The 17,808-nt window shown below is 37.7% G+C and overlaps 1 protein-coding gene across 3 annotated transcripts in view; it reads left to right on the forward strand.

Moving 5' to 3' along the window:
• The window catches only part of LOC118839358 (splicing factor SWAP), a 111,277-nt gene that overhangs the window by 34,219 nt on the left and 59,250 nt on the right, over positions 1–17,808 (forward strand). For all 3 annotated transcript variants that reach the window (XM_036746849.1, XM_036746918.1, XM_036746984.1), the window contains 4 exons: positions 5,951–6,074; positions 6,353–6,484; positions 6,815–6,908; positions 12,750–12,930. In XM_036746849.1, coding sequence (XP_036602744.1) covers positions 5,951–6,074; positions 6,353–6,484; positions 6,815–6,908; positions 12,750–12,930 — 531 coding nt within the window. The remainder of the gene's footprint in view (positions 1–5,950; positions 6,075–6,352; positions 6,485–6,814; positions 6,909–12,749; positions 12,931–17,808) is intronic.

Genomic DNA, 17,808 nt, shown 5'->3' on the forward strand with positions numbered 1-17,808 from the left:
AACTGATTTTTAAAAAAAATTTTACTAACCTAAGTATAAGAATTTTTTTTTAAACTCTGAATAATCTAAGCAGTTATGTTTAAATCATCTGGCCTGGATGAATTACATTGTAGGATACTGAAAACTGGGATTCCCTGAAAACAGAGTGAATGGTTTGTGATAAATGCGAGATTTTTTTTTTTTAGTACATAACATTCTCCGCTGTTTTCAGTGAATCCTGTAGCACTTTTCGATTTTTTTTTTAATTTTCTTTTTAGATACTGATCTGTTACATACGTACAGTAAAGTAGTATATAGTCCAAAGTCCTATTAAAGTGAACTTCAAGGGATCGTCTGAATTTTTGTACTTTGCTGGACTTTGAGTGTGCCAGATATTTCCTGGTGTATGTGGGTCATTGACCAGAATTTGGAAATCATTGTTATATAAAGATTATTTTATAATGGCATTTTTTAAACTAGGATTTAAATTATATTTGAAAATACTTAGAAATAACATATGACCTATGTACTGTGTCCTTTTTTGGCATGGGATGCTTTGGCAATATTTATGTTAATTTTTTAAACTTAATTAAGGAAACTTGGTTAGCTTTTGTTAAATGCTTTGCTTTGAAATATTATTTGTATTGTAGAAATCAGAAAAAGATTCTATGGTGGGTTTATAGCGTCTGGAAGGGTGCTCTCAGAAATTTCAGGACAAAATCAAGGACTTGAGAGGTGAAACCAGAAGTCTTAAAAAAAATGAAGTTGGAAGTTTGGTTTTAACATAACTTCTTACTCCTCCTCAAAGGAGTTGTAATATTGCTGAGTTGTAATAGTAAAAAATAAAGTTTACCTCTGATAGGCCAACTTTTTTGTGGTCTAAACCATTGCTCAGACATCAGATGCAATCAGTCACGGGAATCATGTCTTACCTTGTGTTGGCAGAGGCCTTTGGAACCCAGGGTCCTTGGGTTACCTTCTTATTACCATGGTAGGAGGAATTTTAGGAAAGTGCTGCAAGGTTCTTCAGTAAAATCAGTTTATTCTTTATTATTAATTTGGTGTTTAAGGATGATTATTGAATTGTGTGGTCAGAGGTCATAATTCAAATGCATATAATTTTTACCTTGAGTGGGATAAAGTTCTTCATAAAGCACAGATATTATCACATCAATTATCGTTCATTAAATCACCTGCTGTGTGTCAGGCATTATACTAGATGCTAGGAATTAAAAAACAGAATGAGCAAACAAAACAAAAGTTTGCAAATCAAATGAACGGTCATAATTTGAAAAAGGGTATAAGTAAACCTAGTACTACTTTCAGGGAATCCAGGTTGAATAGAATCTTTAAATGGTAGTTAATTAACTTTAGTGATCCTTATTATCAAAAAAACTCTACATGAAATTATTGAAATCACCACAAAAGAAAAAAAATTCATTTTGTTTTTGGGACTAAACAGCCAAAAATACGGAGAGTAATTCTTGGCAACAGATCATCCACCTGATTAGCTTAGGGAAGAGGTGGCTCCTGACATTTACTGAAGTAATCAGCAGTGCTATTTACAGTAAATTCCTATTGGGGTTTAAGTCTAAAAATTAGACAGGAAGAAATATACCTAAGATTTAGTAGAAAAATATGGAAAGATTTTAACATACTGTGATAAGTGCTACAAAATGATAAATGTATGTGATTAGAAAATGTTAATAAGATACACTCAACTCATAAAAGATCTCAAATTTTAGGAAAATTTTTCACCCCAAGTATTAAGAGATGAAATAAATTATCTAAATACTCAGAATGTTAAGAACTATATAAATCCTTTTCCTGCAAGTAATATTCTTTCATATTTCAAAATTAGATTAAATAGATCCTTATCAGAAATTTACCTTAGATTATGATTTTCTGCAGGAGGCATTCATGAATCTGATGATAAACATCTGAATAGTAGCTCTCAAAAAACAGAGTAGCCGTTTGTTTTTCTCTGAACTGTTGTCATGAATTCAAAATGGTTATAGTGGCATAGTATATCCTTCATCTGTGGAAGGATAAATTTTCTCTCTAGGTGTTAAGTCCCAATAAATTTCTTGTATTTAAGATGCTTTGTGAATGTTTTTGTTACTTAATTAGGGAATTTTTAGACTTAGTAACTCTGAGCAAAAAGCCTGTTAATAGCTAGCTATTTGGTAAAAGGGTTTAACCTCAATCATTATGCAAATATTAAAACCTATATATAGTTGGGTATTAAATTATTTAAAACAGTGACTTGTATGCTTCTAAGCAGTTGCTTTTACCCATACAGCCCTATTTGCTCTTTGCCAATTTGCTGTCTAATTCTGGTTGTAATGTCTTATTTCCAATGTTTCTAGCTTTTCTGGTTGTCATCCTGTGTAATATATATACCACTCTATTATAAGTGACCATGTTTTAAAAATTCACAGATATTTACTAATACTTAATAACATCAAACAATGAGGAAGTCGTTGCAGCTTTTCTTAGCTTCTCAATATTTTTTAAGCAATTCAGAGAAGTTTTTAACTGCACTCATGTTGCTCTGAAAGGAATGGGGAATAGAGTAGACCTTAGAGTTGGGAAGACTGACCTGAGTTTAAATTCCATTTCTGACATGTACTGGCTTTGTGATCCCTTGGCAAGTTATTTAACCTCTGAGTGCTCTGGAGAACTTTCTAAGAACTCCTTTAAGTTACAAAACAGTTGTTGACCTGCATTGCTAGAGAGAGTGTCCTCATAGGGAATTCCGTACTAAAGAAATCACAGATGCATTTGAAAGATAGATAGATGAGTAGTGAGAGAGGTAGACAGATGGATAGGTAGGTAGATGGACGAATTTATTTCAGTCTGTGGGAGACTACAATAGATGTTTTGGTATTGGTCAGAAAATTGAAGTAAATCAAAAAATGCCTCACCAGTTCATCTATAAAACCACTTTTATCTAGAAACTGGTCAGATTATCAAATCAGGCTCATCCAAGGGAAAAGAAGGTTGATAAAGTGGAAAAGCCACAAAGCTTAAGAAATGTGTTCAAATCCTGACCTCCACAGTTACTAGTTGTAAGAATCAGAGTAAAACATTTGCTTTCATTCTCTAATTCCTCATCTGCGAGAGGGGTGATAATAATGCCGTGGCTACCAAACCAGCACAGAGTTGATATGAAGAAAATAATATATAAATCTGTTATGTATAGTAATAGATGTTTTCTGAGGCTTTTTTGTTAATTTTTCCCCGTCTCAGGTTTATTTTGTGACCTGTGTAAATCATTTAATAGCTATATCCAGTTCTTGTTTGGAAACAAGTTAGTAGAGTCTTTACTTGAGGGATAATAGCAGTGCAATATATAATGCCATCAAATTAAATTTCTTCAAATTGCCTATACCAGGGTGCCCATTTTCTTTAATTTTATAGAACTTTGCTTTTTATTTTTTAAATCAGTTGTCCTAGGTCAGTGTAATTTTTTTCTCTTAGAAAAAAATTGACTAGTCTAAATGTTGGTACCTTCAAATTAATATTTGCTGGTTATTTTTTAAGTAGTTTAGATATTTTGTGAGGAATCTGAAACAAACTGGTAAACAAGGTACTTCATGAGAGAGAATAAAAGCATCTTTTTGCTTTTATTGCTTACATGTCTTATCTGTGATGAGCAAATATAGTACCATCTCCATGAGGGCCAGTACTGTCCATATGTTAAATAACACATTGGTCTTGTTTGTACTGTCCCTTCAAAGGTAATACTAAATCACCACAGGTAGGACATTGGCCATGAGGTGCTTGTTCTAGCCAGAGGGCTAAATTTGCACAGATTTATCCATATGTACCCTTGGACACACATTTGTGTAACACATTCAGAGTGAGGAATGTAGTCTTAATGGAATCAAGCAAAGCTAATTGACCCATTCAAGGATTGAACCTTTGATCTTGACATTGGAACAGAGCTTATTGAAATAGAATCAGACTTGACTAGAAATCAGGTAGAACTGTAATTAGACACTTAATAGCTACTTGCTAGCTTGCATGCCATTGAACGAGACACTACCTGCCCAGGGCCTCATTTCCTCATTTCAGATGATGGGGGTGGGGGAGCTGTGGCCTCTAGTCCACATGTGGCACTCTAGGTCTTCAAGTGAAGCCCTTTGACTGAATCCAATTTTCACAGAACAAATATTTTTTATTCAGGGGATTTGTTATGTGAAGTTTGGATGCAGTTAAAGGGCTGCACTTGAGGACCTAGAGGGCCACATGTGGCCTAGAGACTGCAAATTCCCCACCCTGGCAGTCTCTAAGGTTCTTTCTAATTTTTTTTCCTCTGTTTTAAGTGGAATGAGGAGAATTTTCTACAGGTACATGAATACTCTTTCACTTCCTTTCTTCAGTAAAACTATGGCCTTGAAAGAACTGCATGTGGTTTCAGAAGTTCAGTCCAATATTCTTACTTAAAAGGATCCCATTGTTTGGCCTCTCTCCCTTCTTCTGGTTTGGGGTGGGAGTTAGGGGCTGGGGGTGGGAATTATCCACATAGAGTTTCAATTATTTCATGGTGGAGAGTTTAAAGCTAAATTTTAATTTTAATAGAAGAGTTCTTTTTGAAGGACTTAAATAAAAAACGTTGCTTTTTTGTGCTTTCAAACAGCTCCTTTCCCTCCCATGCCCCAAATAGTACTATCCAAGGACTTTGGTCTTGGCCTGTAGTTCCATTGTTCTTCCAATCCAGGGTCTTTCTTTAAAGATTGCCAACTATGTGATGAAACGAAATATTTTCATGCTGGAGATAAATGTGAGTACATTAAAGCTACCCACCTAGTTTTCACAAATAAAAATGTTGCTTTTCCTGTGTACCGGTAATGCATTATGCCAGTGTAATGATTAAAAATCCATACATGTATAATTAATAAAATAAGTCATTAACAGCTGTGAATTTGGGGGGAGTTTCAGTCTCCTGAGGGAGCAATCTTCATAATTTTATTGTGCCTAGAGCACATGTGATTTATGCATTCTTTCTAATTCATGATAGCAAGGCTACAGTTCTAGCTGCTGCTGCGAAGTATTTTAAATTGACATTTTTTTTTTGATATTTTGTTTTGTTTTGTTTTTCCAGCACAGCAACCTTGCTATAAAAAAATGGAGAATGGCCAGTCTAAATTAGTGCAAATGGAAGTTAGTTACTTTGTTTTCAAATTATTTACTTAGGAAGATCTTTTTTTATCATTCACCTTACTAAGATAAAAGTTAATCTGTTTAGTCAGAACATTTATTTCTAATGTATATTTTAAAGAACATTTCAGAGAAAAATCTTAAGTCAGGTGGATCTGTGCATCCACTTTAAAGTGATATTTGATACTTTGATTTGTGCCAATTTATAACATTTCTCTATTTGGCCAACAAACTTGTACTGTAGTTTCAGTAATGAAGGTAGCAGTGCTTACTAATTAAGAAATTTAAGTCATATATTTTCCTACTAATCACTGGAGACTTCTGTTTTAAATAGATCTTTTCCCTTTTATTCTTTTTATACCAGAATATTCATAGTATTACTCTGCAGTGTTTAAAACCATTACCTTCTATAGAGCTTCATATTAGATTCCTTTTTACATGTACCTTGAATGCTTCATGTCTATTCACTTTTGATTTAGTCTTGTACGATGAGTCTTCTTTATTTAGCTTAAGTGATTTGACATGAAAAGTATGCTATAGGCCATAAATATAGATGAGTTGTAAGAAGCAGACAGGAGAATACTGTATTTCCCAAGATGTGAAAGGCCCCTCACTTTTCCCCCAAAATACATTGAACGTACACTCCTTTGGTGGTATCGCTCTCTCAGTGAGTTTGTTTTCTTTTTAACAGCAACAGTGGCAGCCATGTATTGTAGCTACTACATGTTGCCGGATGGAACATATTGTCTTGCACCTCCACCCCCAGGAATTGATGTTGCTACTTACTACAGTGCTCTTCCTGCAGGGGTTAATGTACCTAGCACCACAGGAGTAACAGCTGCGCCTCCCCCTCCTGGGACTACGCCGCCCCCACCTCCAGCTACAACGGAGTCCAGCAGTGGGCTAGCTTCTGCCACAACTCCATCCAGGTATGAGATGTTCCTATATAATATCTCATTTTTAAGTAACTCCTCATTGTAACTCACTGTACACCTTATAACTCCCAGGGTTTGACTTACAAGAAGTGCTATTATGTTTTTTTCATCCATTTATTATACCCACCTTACGACAGCAATATTATTTTTGCTAGATTTGGAATATTCCAGCTTCTACTAATCTTAGCTTAATATTTGTTAATCTTCAAGAAACTTTTTGAAATTATTTTGGGTCCTCCATGAATTTAGTAATGGGCATCTAATATTTTCAGTACCCTTGCTCCCGTGGTTGCCATTATCCCTCCACCTCCGGACATCCAGCCTGTAATTGACAAGTTGGCAGAATACGTTGCTAGGAATGGAATTAAATTTGAGACTAGTGTTCGTGCCAAGAATGATCAGAGGTAAGATCAAGTATTTTTTGTGTTTGGGATTTTGTCGGGGTTTTTAATGTCTTGCTTAGTACAGGTTTTTTGATTAAATATATGTTGTAATTATCTGTAATATGCTGAATTACTTAAGACTTTTTTAAATAAGAATGTTGATATTACCTAGAATGCAAAGGCCAGAAGCCATGCTTTTCAAGAGGTATCCTAGGAACTGGGGCACAAACCATTTTAGATTTCAACATTAAATGGCATTCCATGCTTCAGGTAGTGCAGTGGAATTTTGTTGTTGTTTTTCCAGTATTTTTATGTTGTTGACAAATTATGTTGTTATTTTGTTGATGACAGGTTTGAATTCCTACAGCCGTGGCACCAATATAATGCCTACTATGAGTTTAAGAAGCAGTTCTTCCTTCAAAAAGAAGGGGGCAACAGCTCACAGGTACATATTATTGATGGGCATTAATGAAGAAGCTTTATACTTTAACTTACTTTGCATACATAAAAATGCATTTACAAATTTCTCAGCACAAGTCAATTTAGGAAGAAAGACAAGGCCATTTTGGTTACATATTTAGCATGTACAGTTTATAACTTTACTTTCTACGTGAGAATGTAGAATGAGCATTATTTTAATACTTGCTGAGAAGGGATTTTGAGAAAACGTCCTAGTGCAGTGGTGGTATGCTGCTAACACTGTATCCCAGCTCTGCTGCATCATCATGACTTAAACTGGGATCAGGGTTCCTGAGGGCTGTGCCGTTGACATAGAAGCCCTGCCAGGTTCTCCCAGGCCAGAAAGCCTTCAAGAATGGGCCATACTGCAGATAGCACTGCTTAAAGATACTATTAGCTGAATTTGAAGAGAGTGCTCAAGACAGAGTTGGCCAACACAAGGTGAATTCTTTGGCCACAGTAATCATGAAACACTTGGAAAGACAAATGGTACTTGTTCCATGACAGAGGGGCAAAGTCTGCTAAGAGACACTTTTTTAAAATTATTTGTTTAATTGAATTTAAATTACTCATTTAACTGTTGACAAATTTCATATGAGATCTTTGCACAATGACCAAAACCTTATTCATACTTACATTCTCACTATTAATGAAACCAGAAAGCATAAAGAGTTGTAGATATTTAAAAGGAAAGCTCATAGCTGAATCAAGCTCACAGCTAAATAAAGGGTTAGGAGGTTGACAAAAATTAGTTCCATTCTATACCTAGATATAACAAACTTCATTTTATGGGACGCTTAGTCATCTTGCCATTCAGTGCTTTATACCAAGTAGAAGCAAATTATGAAGCCAATTAGGCCATTGTGGAATCACTAAATCTGATTTTGAAAGAACCTCAAAAACCCTCCAGTCTAACCCATACTTGAACAAGAATCCCTTAGAAATGGCTGACTAGACATTGTATGAAAATCGATGAGAAAGGGGAGATCCACAGGGCAATTAATAAAAGTAGCAATAATAACTCACATTTCTCAAAAAACTTGCAAAGGATTTTCTTTGCAATAGTTGTCTAATAATTATTATAAGAAACATTATCTCCATTTTACAGATGAGACTGTGTCTCGGAGAGGGAATGTGACTTGTCCATGGTCATATATCTCATGAGTGACAGAGGTGGAATTAGAATCTAAATTCCTGATTTCAGTTCTGCTGTTCTTTTGTTGCAGAGAATGAAGTAGAGAAATTCTTTTCAAAACCTGTTGTATCAACATATGCCTTGACATTCCATAATTATCATGCAAAGGTTGATGGGGAAAGATGGCATAAAATGTATTGGAAGACATGGTCTATGGTTAAGAAATGAAAAAGGCCAAAAACTTACACATTACTCAGAAAATTCACATCTATATATTATGAATATATGACTTTAAAAGAGTATTAGAGTGAATGAATAGGGGAAAAAGTTATGAAGCACTTACTCTGTGCCAGGCACTATACTGAGTTCAGGAAATACAAATACAAGTAAGCGAGATAGCCCCTGCCCTTGAGGAGTTTACATTCTGATACCACACATACTTGGGAGTAGGAGGCAGAAAGTACCACTTGACTGGAGAAGACAATGTAAAAGATTGATTATCAGAGCTGAGGGTCCCAGTGGTTGAAGTCCAGTTTCTATGCAGAAGAGGAGACTTGAATGCAGGTTGCATAACAGAGTTGTCTGGGAAAATGTGTGGTGGGCCTGGATGCGAGCAAATAAGATGAACTCTCCAGTCAGAGACCTGGGTGCCAGGAGACATAGGAGGAGAGTAGACTGCAGGCAGCAAAAATAGAATTGATTATATCTTAACAGGAAATGACTGCTCATCATAATCAATGCAGGCTTCATTTCAGAATCAACCATATGCAGTCAAATCATTAACTACTTATAGCAAAGGTCAAGATTAACACTGAGTTAGATGAAAGAATAAAGATCAGAAGATGAGTCTGAGCACAGTACAAAAACCCTAGCCCAACCTACTTAAACAAGCTATTGACTGGAAAAAATGGGAAATGGACAAAATTTAAGTGACTCCACTTACATTTTTAAGAGACATGTGGTTAGTGTAAATGATTCATCACAATAAAGATGCCAAAAATATCCCAGAAACCATCTCAGCTGGTAAACCAGACTGTTGGTCAGGGGAAGCATTGCTTTAGGGGTCATTTGCAAAGCATTGCTGATAATGCCGGAAAATTTCATAGTGTTCCTTTGCAAAACAAAAAGGGGGAGGGGGGTGGGGCATGGAATGAGCCCAGAGAAAACTTGACATGAGACCCAACTAAGTCATATCTCTCTCAGAGCATTTATATAGATAACAAATATAAGACAACAAATAGACATGAAACAGAACTCCATTCACTTCTGTGGTGACCTATTCATATCATTGATAGTGACCAAACTACCTCCTTTAAATGCTAACATCTCGGTACCCACTGTACTGTATGAGGAAGTGGAAATGACAGGAACTGCTACTGGACTAAATAGAATCAAAAACAGTCTAGTACAACTGATAGAATTTTAAAGGTACTCAGAGATTATTCTTAAAGATAGTTCAAAAGAGGACATTCCAAAAGAAGAAAATACAATGAATGGTGTTACTGACTCCCTAGCCGTAGTATCAGCAACTATGGCTGCATATGGTTTCTCTGTTTCTCTGTAATCTTGAGGAAAATTGTCTATGCACATGACAAGGGTATCCTTGAAGAAAAGAGAACAAGTAGGCTTTCCTCAATCATTTCCTGCAGTTGATCACTCTCTTCAGAACTACACATTATTTAGAGATATAGAGTAAAAGTTTACTCTGTGTTTTGATGCCTAGAAAAGTATTCAACTGGTGAACAAAACAGCCTTTAAAGGCCCACTTCAACAACATATATTCCATGCTTATACATCTATTAACATCTTACAGGATTCTTTGATAGATAAAACCACAGATAATTTTATTCAGTGGTCCTCTGATAATAGCAAGTAAAGCATAAAACAGACATGTACTAGGGATATAAAGACAAAAAGAAAACTCCCTGCCCTTCAAGGAGCTTCCTTTGGGGGATGGGAGAGGGTGAGCAGGTAAGGGGAACATGTATGTAAATAATGAGAGAATTAATGACTCAAAGTGACCAGAAAAGGTCTAAAATGGAATATAATGTTTAGGAAAATAGGTCATGAGGAACATCTAGTGCAAAGAGAAAGTGTGAAGAGGGATTCCCTGTCGATGAGGATGTTCTTTAAATTTTCCTGTTTGCAGATGGCCTTCCCAGAACCTCAGAATTGCAATAGACCTCAGAAGCCATCTAGTCCAGTCCCTATCAGGATAGTATGTTAACCCCCCAAACTACTGGTCAGCCAGCCTCCACTTAAAGAATGATCTGTGGTGAGGCACTACCATGAGAGGCATCCCGTTTTATTGTTGGGTAGTTTCAATTCATTGGAAATTGTTCCTTATGTTGCATCTAAATCTGTTTCCCTGCAGCTTTCTATCCATTGTTGCTAGTTCTGCTCTATATAGTCAAACATAACATCTCATTCCTCTCCATATGACAGCCTATCAGATGCTGTAAGACAGCTATCATGTGGCTAAATATCCATCTCTTCAAGTGAAACATCTTCCCCTTCACCCAGTATTCATGTGACATGATATTGAATTGATGATCCCCCTTTGGCCACTCTCCAGATTACTACTGTTTTTTCTAAAACATAGCCTTCAGAACTGAGCACAATAACCCAGATGTGTTCTGACCAAGGCAAAGTATAGTATAACTGTAAGTTCCTATATTCTGAACACTATCCCTCCCCTAATATGTCTTATAATCACATCAACTTCTTTACTATTGTATTTTTATTCATTGAGCTTATAGTCCACTAAAACCTTCAGATCTTTATCACATGAACTGGTTTCAGAATTACTGTTGCCTAGCAAGTGTATACAGCAATAATCTCAGTGCCCTGTTTTGTAGTTCATCCGGGCCTGAGGACTCAAACTCAGTGGAGGCAGCTCTCTTGCTCCTTATTTACCTTAGGTTTCAGCTCTCCAGAAACCATTTGTGTTCTTTTATGCTGAAGGTATTAAATCAGAGGAACACCATAAGGCCTCTGTGTAATCTACTTTTCATTTCTTGTTTTGTTTGTTTTAGTTGTGCCTGACCCTTCCTGACCCCATTTGGGGTTTTCTTGGTAAAGATACTGGAGTGGTTTGCCATTTCCTTCTCCAGCTCATTTGACAGATGAGGAAACTGAGGCCAACCAGGTTAAGTGACTTGCCTGGGGTCACACAACTAATAAATGTCTGAGGCCAGATTTGAACTCATGAAGATGAGTCTTCCTGATTCTAAGCCCAGTGCTCTATCCACTGCATTGCCTAGCTGCCCCTGTAATTTCTAGTCACCCAAAAGAGATAAGTTTAGCCATCAGCACATGAAATAGCCCTTGTGAATGAGGAGTGCCTGCTGCCCAGAATTTGGTGTGATGCTCAATGGTCAGCCCATTAAATTCTCTCAGTATACTGACCTGGACAGTAAGCCAAGCCCAGAATCCAAGGAGGAATCATAGATCTAAAAAGTAACAGACTGGATTGCTTTTTTAAAATTGTACTGCGTTGTTAATGATTCCAAGCCACTCTACTGCAAATTCTTCCTTTTAACACTAAAATTCTCTTTATATGTAAGTCCATATTACTTCAAATTAGAATAGATCATGATCTTAGAGTTAAACTGGCAGTAACCCAAAGGCATAGTAGATGAAAATAAACTGAAACATTATCAATAACAAAAAATGTTCAGGAAGTGATACAAAGGGCATCGTTGAGGACCCAAAGAAGAAAAGATGATGGGCTAGCTGATTATATAGCAAGAATGAACAAGAACCAGTGAAAAGCCCAGTGATGCACTTGCCTCCACAAAATATTGAAAAACCAGAAGACCTCCAGCACATTTAGGTCCCTCCTTTATAAGTGATTTATGGAAAGACAGAACCAAGAATTACCCAGGATGTAAAGGCAATAGTGAGTAGAGGAAGAAATACCACATTGGTAAGATCACGGAAACATCAAAGTAGAGTAATACAATGATACCTCATGGAATCATGTTTGTGAATGTTAGGTGTCTAATAAATCCGACTTACATTTTAAATCTAAAGCTTATTTTTATATTAAAATTTCATATGTCATACTGAGCACCCATAGGGCTCTTTACCATTATTGAGGTAATATAACCTCCTACCTCATTACCACTGCTTTTATCTCATCACCTCCCTGCCTGCTCCCTGACTTTGGTGTCAGTCAAAGAAAAATGTTATTATATCCCTATTCAAAGCTTTTTTTTTGTCTCCTTAGTTTATCCCTCCTTATTGGCCTTTCTTCTGTTTTTATTCTCAACAGCATGGAAGCCCTAACTTTTTATACCTGTTTTGGCGGAGGGGTGAGATACAACTTGCTTATCAGTAGATGTCTGCAATCCTCTATCTTTGAATGTCCAGACTAAAGGAAATTGACTCATCTGAAGGAGATGGGGATAATTTAGCATTCTAAAATCAACCTTGGTAATCAGAATCTCCAAAGAAAAGATGTTGAACAATGACTCACAAACTACTTTAGTCTTAAGAAAATCCATGGGCATCAGATCTTGTGGAAGAATATTTTATTCTTCCTCTTGTTCTCTTTCTGTCAGATAAAGTGCACACTGTTACCAAAATGCTAGTGTCAAATGAATTAAATGTATACCTTGCTTATTTCCAAATTTAAAAATTATAATTATATCACTGAAGTTACAGCTGAGCAATGTGTAATCTCTGTAGGTTGTAACGGCAACAGCTGTAGCAGAAGAGGCTCCGGCAGAGCCTGCCCCTGAAAGTGCCCGTGAAGTGGTAGAAGATGGTGGGTCTGAAGATGCCACTGACACAGCAGGAAAGGGTGCCTCTGGGGCAAAAAAGGAGTCAGCTTCCAGTAAAGCCGTCAGTGATGGCAAACTAGTGAAAGGTAAGTCGGCATGGTTCTTAAAACTGAAATCCAATCCTATTACTTTGTTTTCAGTTAAAAATCTAGCGAGGAAGAATTTTGAATTACAGCACATCATATGCTGTTGTTGGGCACTGGTTGTTATGAGTAAGTCAGTGTACTAGGCTTGTCTGAAGTCCTCTTTTCGTTAGCTGGTCTATTTGAAACGAGAAAAAGATCAAATGCTTAGAGAAACAAATTTTCAAATATCTTCAAGCAGTTTGGAAGCAATAGGCTATTTGTGGTTAAATTTTCTGTAGTGCTTTCACACATAGCATGTATTTAGCCTGACGTGTCCTGGCTGCTTGATTGTAAACAGGCCACTTAACCTCTCCCTGCCCCAGGAAACTCTGTAAGAATTAGAAGTTGTAAACAGTTGTTGATCTACCTTAGGAGAAGGAGCTTCCTCACCAACGCTCCAAAGTAAAGCAAGACCAACCCCCACTACCAAAGAAACCCCACTGTAATGAATCAGAGGATATTAAGAACCTAACATGTGCCAAGCATTGTGGTAGGACCTGAGAGTGCAGATAAAAAGATTTATAAAAAGCTTTGCATATCATCCCATTTTATACCTGCAGTAACGCTGAGGAAGGTAATTACATGCATTAAGTATTATTACTACCCTTATTGTACAGATGATATAACCAAGCCTAAAAGAAATGGGATAAATTGTCTATAGACATACTCCTAACAAGTCATAGAACCGGAATTTAAATCCTTCGGGCCCTTTGGCTCCAAGGACAGATTTCTTATCAGGCAACATTTCCTTTAGCCAGTTTGAGGTACCCTGTAGACTTCCACATCCATTCTTCAGCAAACATGAAGTGCCTTTTGTATACTGAATGCTGTAAAAAGTGTAGATGATTTATTACACTCAAAATCTGGGAGGGATAAAATCGGCAAAAATAACTGTGCTTCACAGTATTGCCTGAAGTATATGGCTTGACAGCATCTAGAATTGAACAGAATTTTCTACATTGAGGGAAACCCTGGCATTCTTCAGATGAAGGAACTGAAGCCTAGTCACTAGGCTAAGTGACTTTGCCCAACTTCACACAGCAAGTAACAAAAGTGGATTTTGAACCCATAGTTTTTGGCTCTAAATCCAAACATCGTAGAATTTGAACTCTGAGGGGGTATTTGCTTATTAGTCATTAGAAACTCTTCCTAGAGGAAGTGGCATTGGAGTTGAACTTTAAAGAATGGATAGGAATTCAGTGGGCGAAAAACAAGAGGGAAGCCATTACAGGCATAGAGAAAAGTGTGACCAAAGACATGGAGGACTGAAAGCATTTCTGCAGGTAGAGAGTTACATGCATTTGACTGAAGTGTTCCTGAAGGAGAGTTACATAAGATAAGATGCAAGCTAGGGTGGCATCAGATTGTTGAGAACCTTAAAAGCCAGGCAAAGGAGTTTAAACTCTACTCAGAAAGTAATAGAGGGCCACCAAAGACTTCTGAAGAGAGACCACTGCTGTCCCAAAATCTATGAGAAAGATGAGTCTAGCAGTGGTATGAAAGATGAATTATAGCAGACATTCTGAACCAGAGTTCTTCAAACTTTTTTTTAAATATTTTGAGAACTGTTTCATTATAATTGGTTTCCTTGGTAATCATATGTATTTTATTTTACACATATAAAAACATGACTCTGAGAAAGGGTCCATAGACTTTAGCAGGGTCTTTACTTCAGAGAGGGCCCATGATGCAAAACAGGGGTAGGAGCCCCTGGACTAGAGTTAAGGACAGAAGTCCTTTCAGGCTGTTGTAATAGCCCAAGCAGGTATGACAGTGACTCCTCAAGGGTGGCAGCAATGGTAGTAGGAAGGAGGAAGCCAGAGAAGCTAAATTGGGATGAGCGCTTCCTCATTGTCAACAGCACCAGACTGACCAAGCCCTTTTGTCCCTGCTCTGAAGATGCCAAAGAACGAGTCTGGCCTTCAGAGAGGTTGCTGAAAGTGACAAGACATTTCACTGAAAATAGTCTCAAAGAATTTTCCCTAATTTACACAAATTCTTCCACCATTCTCTGAAGTAGTGAAATGTTACTGGATTCAAAAATACACAAATCCATTGTAGTTGAGGTAGGAGATTTTGTTAGGTTCCAAGAGATATTGTGTAATTTCAATCCACATTTATTAAACACCCGTTTCCTGCCTTTGATGAACTTCTGTTTTTCTAAAGAGAAACAATATCTACACAGATAAGCAATTCCTAATTCCATGAAGAGGAAACCAGTATGAACTGCTGGAGACTTCACAGACTCACACACAAACAGCAAACCCTACGGCAGGGGTGGGGAACCTGTGGCCTTGAGGGGGAGAGGGGATTAGGAGGATGGTGGCAGTGAAGTTCAGAAGAGGGGAGGTTTTTGGAGAGAAAAATAACAAATTCAGTTTTGGACTTCGTGAGTTTGAGATCTCTGTACATCATGCAGTTTGAGATCACTGATAGGCAATGTGGAGATAGGAGATTGGAGGTTAGTGCTGGATGAGTAGATTTGAGAATCATCATAGAAATGATACATTGACACGGGGAGAGATTACCAAATGAAGTAGTGTAAAGAGAGAAGGAAAGAGGGCTCTGGATAAAACCCTCTGGGACACCTACAGTTAGAGGGGGTATGACTTGGTGAGAATCTAGCAAAAAAGACTGAGAAGAACCAGATAGGGGAGGAATCAGGAGAGAATCAAAGAAGAGATCAAGAAGAGAGTGATTGGTAGCATCAAAGGCTGCAGAGAGGGCAAAAAGGATGAAAATGGAGAAAAGACCATTATAGATATAGATCATTGTTAACTTTGGTTAGAGTGGTTTTGATTGACAACTAGACTACAGAGAGGTGAGAAGAGAGGAAGTAGAGGCACCTGATGTAAACATCCTTCTCAAGAAGTTTGGCCACAACAGACAGGAGAAATATGGGATTATATAGCACTGATGGATAGCTCAAGTGAGGATGGAGGAGAGGTGGACATGTTTGTATACAATAGGAAAACAGCCAGTAGACAGGGAGAGATGGAAGGTAAGTAAGAGAGTAGAGGTAATGGATGGGGCAGTCTTTTTTAAGAAGATCCATCATACACATAAAATAGTATCCCTTGTACACATAAAAGGGTTAGTGCTTACAAAGAGAAGGGCTCCCTCACCACATGAGACAGAGTTAAAAGAGAAAATAGTGGCTGAAGTGCTAACCTCCAGTCTCATATCTCCACACTGCCTATTAGGCCGAGGAAGGAGACTAGGAGCAGAGGAAATTCTTGGCAAATGGTTTCAACTTTTTCTGTGAAGTAGGAGAAAATTTTTTCAGCTGAGAGGATGAAGAGGCAGATGAAAAGGTTTGGAAGAACCACTCTAGCGAATATATTATTGAGTTAATTAATTAGAGAGGTGTAAAACAATTGCCTAGCAGTAATGAAGACCCAGTTATGGTTATAGAACATAAATTTGTGATGGATCCACTCAACATGCATGATGGTCTCCATCATCATCTAGCAGCACGTGTATAGGAGCAAAGGTGGAAGTGATCCAGGCAGGGCGCACGTAGTGATGTTATAGGGGGCAAGGCAGTCGAGAAGAGGACAATGTAGAGTTGAACTCTATCAAACTCTACCCTTCACCAGAGGGTCAAGATATATGATCAGATTGCCAAAAAGTGGGGGAGGGGCCAGAGTGTGAGGAGACAGTCTGACTCTTCCCTTGTCCTCACAAAGTCATAAGGTCTCAAGGAAGAATCTCACCATATCAGGACTTCCTGAGGTAAAGTTGTAGGAGAAAAATTTCGAGGAATGAGCAGCCATGGGAATGAGTTGTGATCTGGAACACTGGAAAAAGACACATCCAGGAGATCAGAGACTTGCTGGATTCTGGTAGTATAATTAAATGAAATTTTTTCTTATGTTGAGCCTAAATTTGCCACTTTGCAATCTGCACCTGCTTCCAATTCATTCTCCAGACAAAGCAGAATAAGTTTAATTCCTCTTCCAGGTGATATAGCTTTTCAAATGCTTGAAAACACCTATTAATATTCTCCCTGAATCTTCTGTAAGCTAGTCATCCCAATTCCTTCAACTCTTTCTTCCTCATGTTATTAAGACCCCTACATCATTCTGCTTTCCTTCCCATGAGTGCTCTGCTGTATCTCAATGTCCTTCATAAAATGTGGTTTCTAGAAGTGAATACCATACTGGAGATTTGATTGACCAGAACAGAATATAGTTTCACTGTCACCTTAGTCATAGAAAATGTATTTTTATATAGTCTAGAATTGCATTAGTTTTCCCACCTACCATGTCGTAATGTTGACTCATATTAAGCTTGTATTCTCCCATAGTTCCCAAAATCTTTTTTCAGACAAGCCTCGGTTTAACTGTGCCTCCTCAAGCTTGTGCTTTTGGGGAAGGTTTTTTTTATCATGTAAGTGTAAGACTTTACATTTGTCCCTATTTAATTCAGCCTTAAGATGGAGCCAAGATGGCAAAGTAGAAGGAAGTTATACAGGAAGCTCCCCTCAAAAACTCCTCCAAACAGATCTAGAAAATGTACCAGAGCAAATCCTGATGAGAAAATCCAAAGCAAAGTTGCAGTGAAGAATTTTTCCAACTCAAGCCAGCATAGGGAGACAAAGAGGTCTGTGGCACTGGGGACACTCCAGAACACCACCTAGGGAGCATTCCAACATAAAGAGAGGCTGTTTACCAGAACAAACAGGTCCCAGGCCCATGCAGTGACACCTTAACAGGGACACAAGTGCCAACTGGCAACTTTGTTGTCTTCTACCCAGTTCCAAATCTCAGGCAGACTAGCAAGGAGAACTCTGCCAAGGGGCAGTGTTCCTGGTAGCAAGGCTCTGAGGTCTGAAGA

The sequence above is a fragment of the Trichosurus vulpecula genome, chromosome 1 (assembly GCF_011100635.1).
Source record: "Trichosurus vulpecula isolate mTriVul1 chromosome 1, mTriVul1.pri, whole genome shotgun sequence".
NCBI lineage: Eukaryota > Metazoa > Chordata > Mammalia > Diprotodontia > Phalangeridae > Trichosurus > Trichosurus vulpecula.